At 36.5% G+C, this 10,336-nt stretch overlaps 1 protein-coding gene across 1 annotated transcript; it reads left to right on the top strand.

The window, feature by feature from the left end:
• The first annotated feature begins 607 nt into the window (after positions 1-607).
• On the top strand, positions 608-2,611 carry LOC149947266 (uncharacterized). Its single transcript, XM_090170868.1, has 5 exons — positions 608-673; positions 744-1,040; positions 1,199-1,492; positions 1,629-2,145; positions 2,205-2,611. The coding sequence occupies exons 1-5, from the start codon at positions 608-610 to the stop codon at positions 2,609-2,611; spliced, it is 1,581 nt and encodes a 526-aa protein (XP_090026994.1).
• The last annotated feature ends 7,725 nt before the right edge of the window (positions 2,612-10,336 follow it).

Here is a 10,336-nt window from a genome sequence, read left to right as displayed (position 1 = left end):
CAAAAATATAATTTTTACTTTTACGTAAACAATAAAAGTACTTGAATTTCGGAGTGTTTTGAACAAAATAAACAAATCTGGAAACACTGCTATCTTTTTTAGCCTGGCCAATAAACTTTTATCTGGCAACACTGGTTTTTGATACGAAAATGTGCCGCCAAAATTTGTTTCCTAAATTGGTCGGCGGCTTTTTCGACCGTGATTTTGAATTATCGATTAAGACTATTACTTAGTCACTTTACACCTAGGAGCAACAAACGCAAGGAGAGCGCAACTAGATATATACTATTGTAAGAGACATTCTGATATCAGTAAATATTTAAAGTAACTGACACACTTGTGTAACTTAGACTTATGGTGACACAAGTCTGTTTATTTTATTACTAACCCAATTTTCTTTGAATACACGAATGAGAAATAGGGGGGGGGGGCATGAAATGCACAGCCATTTTAAAGTTTTGGGTCGTTTCCGGCACATATTTCCGGTAAAGTAAACAGTCCATTCCGGAGTGTATTCGTCTTTGAAATTTTTAGTTGATATCGGAGTAGAGTTCCAGCCGCCCAAAACGCGTATTTCATATTTCTTTAAATTTTGAAAAATAAAAAGATGTCGAGAGTATGTTTTGTTGAGCGATGTCAAGTAAAGTCTAGCTTTGATGAAAACGGCAAAAAAGTAAGTGTTTGCAATTGAAATATGTTTTGGTGTGAAAACGATATGTTTCTCTTGAAACTTGGTTTGGTAGGTTTCATTTCACTGTTTGCCCAAAGAGGAGCACCTAAGGGCAAAGTGGTTGAGAAATATTCATCGTGATACTAAATATTGTAAAATAACGAAATCTTCGAAAGTTTGTTCACGACATTTTAAGCCTTCCGATTTCCTATCGTTAGAGTCTGACAGATCACGATTGAAAGCAAGTGCTATACCGACAGTTTTTGATTGGGATAGTTCGATTAATGTTTCGCATTTCAGTTTAGTGGCTAGTTTAGATTCCCAAGCCTCAGGTAGTAACTTGGTATCAGATTTTGAATCTGTTACCCACGTAAATTCTAAAACCTCAAATGATAGCGGAAATAATAATGATAACGAAACAGTGATATAATTTTTGATGAAGATAAAATTAATCCAAGTTTAAATACAACTTGTTGTGAAAGTGATACTAGCTTCAAATTAACCTCAACACCTATTACGTCGTTAAAGTGCAAATCTAGGGTTAACGGAAATAAGTTAAATTCCAGTGAGCGTAATCCCTCTGGTGAACGTAACCCCTCCGTTGATATCTCTACAACTGAAAAAGCCAACCCAGATACTGTAAAATGTGGTAAATGCCAATCACTCGAAGATAAAGTAAAGGCTCTTTCACTAGAAAACACTCTACTTAAAAAAGAAGTTAATTTAAAACAAGAGGAGATCAACGCTTTTATTAAAACAATTGAAAATGAAAAAGCCAAAAATCTACATCTCTCTGTGGAGTTGAACCATAAAGTTTTGAATGTAACTTCTATAAAAGACAGTGACAAGGATATCTATTTCTATACTGGTTTACCAAACTGGTCGATTTCAAAGCTTGTTAACATTCCTAAATCCTGGAGACGATGGAGAAAACATAAAGTTGTGGTATGCGAATAAGAGGAATAAACAAACTGAAAGTGGCTGCGGAAGACCGCGAAAATTATCCGCTGAAAATCAATTATTTTTAGTCCTGATGCGGTTAAGGCTCGGACTATTCACAAGAGATCTTGCTCATCGATTTGGCATTTCTGCCAACACTGTGTCCAGAATAACTATTACATGGGTTAGTTACATGTACCTACAGTTGGGCCAGTTATCTATTTGGACTCCTAGAGAAGTTATTCAACGTAATATGCCCTGTGATTTCAAAATCCATTATCCAAATACAAGGGTAATTCTAGACGCATCTGAAATCAAGTGTGAAGCATCAAAATCTTTGTACCTACAATCAGGGACCTATTCAAATTACAAGTCAACCACTACTTTCAAAGGGTTAATCGGAATCAGTCCCGATGGTTTGGTAACTTTTGTATCCGCACTATATACAGGTTGCATATCAGATAGGGAATTAACAGTGAGAAGTGGGCTGCTCAAGTTACCGTTCGACCCCACAGATGCCATAATGGCTGATAAAGGTAATGTAGTTTCAACTTAGATATTATTAAGTTAATTAATTCTTTAATTATTTTTTCAGGATTCACTATAAACGACATGTTGAAAGAAAAGGGAATATCTCTTATCATCCCAGCGTTCCTCCGCAATAAAGATCAGCTAGAAGAAAACGAAGTTGAAGAAACACAGAAGATTGCCTCCTTGCGGATCCATGTTGAGAGAAGGATTAAACGAGTAAAAGGTTTCCATATTTTTGACAGGGCCATACCGCATACATTATCCCCAGTTATTAACGAAATTTGGACTGTGTGCGCGATATTAACTAATTTTCAAGACCCTTTAGTGAAAAGCAGTGATAATGGTAGCAGCGACAATGATTTAGAGGAAATAAGTGTGCCTATTGATATGCCTGTGAATTCCGATGAAATGTCGCAGTCTATGGATGAAACCATGAGTGATAGCAGCTTAGAAGAGTGCGATTTTCTTTAATTTAAAAAGACTAATGTATCTTCTATATGTCATCAATTTATTTTTTTACAATGAAAGGTAGCATTTCTTCGAAATAAAATCTATCTAATTTAATTTTCATTTGTTTCCAATCTAATTCATTGAAACGGATCCTCTCTACTATTAAACCATTTGGAATATATACAACGAAGTCACACCACTGCAAATTTGCTGCTGCCATCTGTCCAAGCACTTGACAATAATATATATGTTTCTTTTTTAACTAAGGTTTTCCGCTTATTTCTTCCATATAAAAATCTTTATCTGATAAAGCTTCTTCAACAGTTTGCCCTCGAAAGGAATATGAACACTTGATCTCCATTAATCCTACATTTGGTGTTTCAGCTGGGTCGTAAACGATTCGATCGGGTGAAGCTCCCAAGTGTGAAAATTTTGGATTTATAATAAACCCACATGTTTCTACTACCACTCCATGACCAATGTTTCGCATGCATGTCACGTATTTCTCCGCAGCTATGGGCTCATTTGTCACTCCATATCGCACGCTAGCTATCCTACTTAGATCTTTAGAGACAACAATATTCACCACACTTTTGTCAGACCACGCTTGGATTCTCTTGAAAACTACTCCGAATCTTGAAGCGCTAAGCCTGTTACTTCTGTATTGGGACCATTGTGGACACGCACTTTGACTCCTGGTGTCTTTTTCAATAGTAACAGCTTTTAACCCATTAACTTCATTTGCCTGAAATTAAATCAAAGCTTTATGTCAGAAAGGTTACGTTCATTAACTAGGTTACTAGGTAAAGTCAACGCTGAGCATCAGCAACTTTGAACCCTCCAACGCTGACAATTGGCTCTGTTTCCTAGTTACGTGAACGTGCTCAAAATAAAAAATTATTTCAATTTACCATAATTATTTTGTACTGCTCTTCTGGGAGTGGAAAAAAATTACTTGTCAAATCCCAATCCGAGTTGTTGTTCTGACTAGGTATAGTGAAATGGATATTTGCCTTGTGAAAGTTATTCAGATTAATTTCCATTGAGTATTGAAACGCAAAGTCATATTCAACCAATGGCACTTGTAAATTTAACGTTGACGAGCTTGGAGCCCTACCAAACTGTGTTGAGTCCCATTGTATCGTAGTGTAATTTTGCTCTAAACTGCTAGCAAAAGAACTATTTCCACTAGCGCATAAATCAGCTTGGAGTTTTTTCACCGCATCGTTTAATTCAGATTCAGATCTCTCCCCATACCTGCGAGCTTCATAGAGTCTGCTAGTTACGTTGGGTGCCGAACCATGCTCTTTAGGAGCTACCCAGTTGATATCGTGTAATTTGAGTGGTTTTACGCTCTTTCCTCTCGGACGATTCCACTGCTGCGGTAACTCAGTACACGATAGCGCAGGTGGTGCAATGTTATACCCATTTTCTTTCAAATGAGACATCACCCTTAGCAAAGCTAAAACATGATTACACGTGCCCAGCTTTACACTCACAAGCTCCATCAGTTATGTTGAAAGGCTGAGTTTTTATTGCAACCATTGGAGTGTATGGCTCGAGTCGTTTCCTTTGGCTACGGAAGCACTTCGCTTTTACGTAGACTACCTTTGTCACACTAAAATTAAAGTTCAGAAACTATAATAAATTTTAGAAAAGAATATACATACCTGTTGAATGAGGTTTCAATTGATCCACTGCTTATATAGCTTTCGGTGGCGAACTTGTAGCTTCTTTCAAACTGGCGTTTGGCTTTCGATTTTTTTTTGGTAAAAAGCTAAAATGTTATCTAAACTAAATTTTGGTACATTTTCTACAGATTTAGTGTAGCCCAAAATAGGGAAAATTAACCTGTTTTCTATAGAGCCAGGAACTTGTTCATTTAAAATGCTAGTTAAGCCTTGGGTAGCCCTCGACGTTAAGCTCGCGTTTTCGTTCCCCGCCATCATTCTTTGAAACACCGGATGTGAAGTTTGCCAGGCAAATTTTGAAAGACGGAAGTCGTTCAAAACTTTAAGATGGCGGTCATAAATTTCGAGCCCCATTTTCTCATTCGTGTATTGTTTTAGATTCCTAGTCACAAAAATGCTGTAATTTATATCCAAAAAGATGATTTTTTGGAAAATCCCGTAAAAACTTACATAGTCTTCAGTGATTTCTTCCTCATCCTTATTAAAAGAATTTTCTACTTTATTTATGACATACTATGTATTCCAAATAGAATACCCGAAATGTTTAAATAAAACTTTGGAATTTATCCAAAAAATTGTTCTCGAAATTGGTCCTGGCCGGAGCAAAGTGCCAATAACCATAAAAAATGTAGTAAACAGATTGCTTGTCTAAAATAAAAATGCATTTACAATTGAGTAACTTGTTTATTTATAGCATAGTTATTTCTTGTTATGGTATACTATTTTGGTATTATAAGTTACCCATTTAAGTAGGGTAAAGAAACTTCAGCAAATGGTAAGTAGCAATGGGAACTGTTCTTGGTATTATAAGGTACCCATTTAAGTACTGTAAAGTACCTTCACTAAATTTTAAGTACCAATGGAAAACATTCTTGGTATAATCTAACACCCATGTAGGTACTATCTGTACCTTCATAAAATTTTAAGTACAAATGGGAACCATTCTTGGTATAATATACCACCCGTTTAGGTACTATTAAGTACCTTCATAAAAATATAAGTACGAATGGGAACCATTCTTGGTATAATCTAACACCCGTTTAGGTACTATTAAGTACCTTCATAAAAATATAAGTACAAATGGGAACCATTCTTGGTATAATCTAACACCCGTTTAGGTACTATTAAGTACCTTCATAAAAATATAAGTACAAATGGGAACCATTCTTGGTATAATCTAACACCCGTTTAGGTACTATTAAGTACCTTCACAAAATTATAAGTACCAATGGAAAACATTCTTGGTATAATCTAACACCCATGTAGGTACTATCTGTACCTTCATAAAATTTTAAGTACAAATGGGAACCATTCTTGGTATAATATAACACCCGTTTAGGTACTATTAAGTACCTTCATAAAAATATAAGTACAAATGGGAACCATTCTTGGTATAATATAACACCCGTTTAGGTACTATTACGTACCTTCATAAAATTATAAGTACAAATGGGAACCATTCTTGGTATAATCTAACACCCGTTTAGGTACTATTAAGTACCTTCATAAAATTTTAAGTACAAATTGGAACCATTCTTGGTATAATATAACACCCGTTTAGGTACTATTACGTACCTCCATAAAATTATAAGTACTAATGGGAACCATTCTTGGTATAATCTAACACCCGTTTAGGTACTATTAAGTAGGGATGCAACGGTTCCACTTTTTTGGACTATCTCGGTTCCGGGTCCGGTTCCGGTTCCTAAATTTTCGCTTTTAATGGTTCCGGTTACGGTTACGGTTCTTCGATTTTTACTTTATCGGTTCCGGTTTCGGTTCCGGTTATCAAAATTTAGAACCGATCGGTTCCGGTTCCTAAACGGTTCTTATACGGTTCCAGTGTGTTTAGTATTAATTAAATAAAGTTCAATACATAAGCAATTCAAATGCAATTTAGAGAAATCAAATTCAACACATTTATTTATTTAGAATATAAAATTTGTTTCTGGTAAATTATTTAAAAAATAATAGCTTTTTTCAGTGGCGTAGCTAAGGGTTCGGGGCCTTCCCGCGAAACTGCTTTCGGGGCCCCTTATAATCATTGTGGTTTTTCAAGGAGGGGGGGGGGGGAGGACTTCCCTTCATTGGTATCGGGTGACGCATGCCGCGTAGCTACTCTTGCGAGTTGCGACTATCGCCAGGTACAATTATTATAACAAAAAAAGTACTTCGAACTGAAAAAAAAGGTTAGAGCTCGTTATAGCTGCAGCCCTAAAGGGACTATTTATTTTGTTAAGGTTTGGAATTTTTTGTAATTGTTGTACCATTAAACTTTTAATATTTTTTCATTTTAATTGTTGATTAATATGTAAATTTCATGGAAATAGTATTAAAAAATAATCCTGTGAACAACAGAATGACGTCATTCAGCCTTTCAAATCACAGTCCACTGCTCCTCCAATTTTTAACACCAAATCTTTGATCAAATTTTGCCCACAAAGGTATCCATATTTATATTTATTTTCTTCCCTACACATTTAACATTAAAATTTTAAAATTTGTAATATAATTTTATTTTTTTGTTGCAGATTACTGCAATAAATAAATAAATAAATAAATAAAATAATTTTTAATTTCGGGCAGCGTTGAAAAGTATCCTATACAATTCAGAGGGTTTTAAGGCGGAGGGAAATATACTCCGCGGCTTATTCGGGTCAGCCTTGGAAATAAGGTTTCTTTCTTAACTGGTCCTTATGACCAGTGACCCCTAGATGATTATTAAACTGGTCCTTGTGACCAGTGACCCCCTGGCTTATGAATTATGAAACTGCTCTGATATAAAATGTTCTAATGTCATTTTATGGCCTAAAAAAACATATACTATGTTTAGAAGTTAGATTATGTTGGTAACATTATTTTTTAACGAGATGGGAAAATCAAAACTTTTAGAAACCTTGAATTAATAAACTGGTCATCTATTTTTTGTTATTATTTCAAATTAATTAACTGGACACGGTGACCAGTGATCCCACAAATTTTTAATAATTAAACTGGTCTGAGCAATTAATAACCTGGCCTTGACCACCTGACAACCGTTATTTCCAAGGCTAGTTCTGGTAGAATTTGGAAGACTGGAGTTCAGACTCCCAAGCTCGTTCAGAATCAAGATCTCGATGACTCATTGTAAAAAAAATTGATTTTTACTATTCTCTCGTAACGAACTCACGTTAGCGCATTTAGCTATTTCGATTGTTCAGTAAAGTGGGGTAGAAATGAAATCTACTGTTTGAAAATTACAGGGTTTCACCGTTTCAAGATGAGGCGGGTGTAGAAGTTATGTACTTTCAAGTTTGGAAAGATAATACCTTCCCTCCCGGTCCTCATTTCATTGAAGAAAAGACAAAGGCGGAATTTTAGTTGAGTATATCGTTCGAAATGGATTCTACATTATTTCGTTAAATAAGGGTTCGTTAATGTAAAAGTTTCAATTTTAGATTTTCTAAACTAAAACTTCCCAGGCCAGCGATTAAAGTATGTAAACAAATTAACCTTACCTTACAAACTTGAAATTTAAACTTTTAACAGCAAAGACAACTTTGTTATTAATTTACCGCGTTTAACGAATAACGATCTGCTATAAAACACGTGTCTCGATTCTTTTCAAAATTCAGTAAAGTAGGACTCCCAACTCTATGTTGTTGGGATATTTATGCGATGGTTATTTCTGTTGTATTTATAAAGTTTGGGCTCACCTGTTGCTAGTACCCGGCCTTTCGGCTTAGAAATTTAAATAAATATTTGAAGCAAGCAAAGCATTAACTTGAGCTGATAAGAGGATAAACAACGCGCGTTTGAGCTGCACACAGCCCCATAGGCAATTTGCCCCCACCCACTGTGCGGTTTGTGGGGGTGTTATCTACGCCACTGGCTTTCCCGCCGTTTCTCCTTTCAGTTGGTTCCGAAAGGGGTCGTGAATTTTTTCTGCCCCACACGGATGGCATCATGGCACACTAGTAGCACTACATTTGGGAAATTATGCCGAGCTGCCGACTGAAGAAAATAAAACTAAAACTATCGCGGATTGCCATTTTACAAAGCAAACATTTTGTGGATGAGTCACTAGCCCCTTTTCAATTGAGAATGCGTAAGACGGTGTCATTGACACTTACGTAGAAACGCACATAGCGGATAAAGATGGGCTTATATGAAAAACAAATAATAGTAAATTAGTAAGTTTAAGTACTAAATTTCAACATGAGCTAAATGGTGGTAAAAAAGTTATAGAACCGTTTAAAAACCGTTAATAATAATAAAAAACTCGGTTCCGGTTCCGGTTTCGGTTATCATTTTTTTAGAAATATCGGTTCCGGTTCCGGATACGGTTATCAAATTTTATTATTATCGGTTCCGGTTTTGGTTCCGTTTCCTAGAATTTACCCGGTTCTTCTCGGTTCCGGTTCCGGTTCTCCGTTGCATCCCTACTATTAAGTTCCTTCACAAAATTATAAGTACAAATGGGAACCATTCTTGGTATAATCAAATACCCATTAAGGTACTATTAAATACTTTCTCAAAATCGTTGGTATCAATGGAAACTGTTCTTGGTATTATAAAATACCCATTTAAGTATGGTACAGTACCTTTGAGATTAAGTAGGTTTTAATAAATACCTCCATCAAGACGTACCTTATAGCACCTCCTTAAAGGGGCATTATTTGATACCTTTAAAGGTTCGTCTGGGGATGCAACATAAAATACCTTAGTCGGTACCACAATGCACCTTATTTTTTAACAGTGTAGGTGTTTCTTTTAAAGTCTGACCAGAGGTGGATTGGGCCGGTTGGCTGGTGAGCGTTATCTCACGGGGCCGCGACCAAAATAACCCTTTAGTTCGACTGGGGACCGCTTGAAAAGTGATTTTTGGGAGGGGGGCCGCAAGCCTATAGTACCCACTTTTCGAAAAAGGTGCCTGTCCGCCCCTGAGTCTGACTCTTGCGCTACAAACGTTAATAATGCTCAGTGTTTCTCTCAGAAACATTTCCTCAGGAGAAGGCTCAGGGTGGTTTTTACCAGACAAACGTGTGTGTTGTAACAATTAAATACTTGAAATTTATTAATGCCCCATTAATTCTTGATATATATTTTGTAAGGTCATTTTATATTTTGCTAAGTTGTTAGTACGCTATTGTTAAAAGCGGAAATTGGCTGGTTTCCCCGAAATACGCTAGTTCCCACAAATTTCCTGCGGTTCTCCCAAATACGCTGGTACGCGAAAACTTTCCAATGGTGTCGAAATGCCCACCTGGACGCTCGAAAACGTTTTCGTGGGTTTTTTCCAAGAAGAGCATGTTTCTCTGTTTCCCGCCAACGGACGATAATTTTTGTCCGCTCTTGAGGTTGAGGATATACCAGCTTCTGGACTCTGTCCGAGTAGTTTTCCTTTTCTCGTGCCCTTTGAGGCTCAGTTTTTTAAAAGATAGAGTTTGTAAGTCACGAGTACCCGAAAAACTGTACGCGAAGTGCCGCAACCAAAATGGAGGCTAACGCCTAGAACAACGACGTTCGGGATTGTGACCGTTCGAGATCCACCGTGGAAGTGATCCGCTCTACCCTAAAGATAACGCGCGTCGCCCGCATCAAGTTCGATGTCGCCGACTGAAAATAGTTTTCGCCAATTCATCTTGTACGGTACCGCGTAAAACTTTTAAGTATGCCACTTTTGGTAGCGAACCAGCCACCGCGAAATGTTTTATTGTAATTAGTTTTTAAGTTAGCTTATGAGTGTGTTAGGTTATTTTGTAATGATAAATTTGTTAGTGAATTTTAAATATTAAATATATTACTGCCAAGACCAACTCGTATTCATTTTTAATTATTTTAAATGAAGACACTAATCACTTAAATGAACTTTTATTTTCCCCTAGACAACTGATTTATTATTTTTTAACTATTACGCTTCCTTAATTAACTACTCTTGTATAAAAAGTGTCTCAGTGTGATGTCCATTGGCAAGCTCTTAACGCCTGGGAGGTAGACATTCCCCCCCGGAGAGATGCCTGAAAGACACCCAGTTAATGCTTATTCAAACAATAAATATAACTACGTTCGTTTT

This window comes from Leiobunum rupestre, chromosome 4 (genome assembly GCF_980474605.1).
Source record: "Leiobunum rupestre chromosome 4, qqLeiRupe1.1.hap1, whole genome shotgun sequence".
Lineage (NCBI taxonomy): Eukaryota > Metazoa > Arthropoda > Arachnida > Opiliones > Sclerosomatidae > Leiobunum > Leiobunum rupestre.
This window is presented reverse-complemented; position numbering and strand designations above follow the sequence as displayed.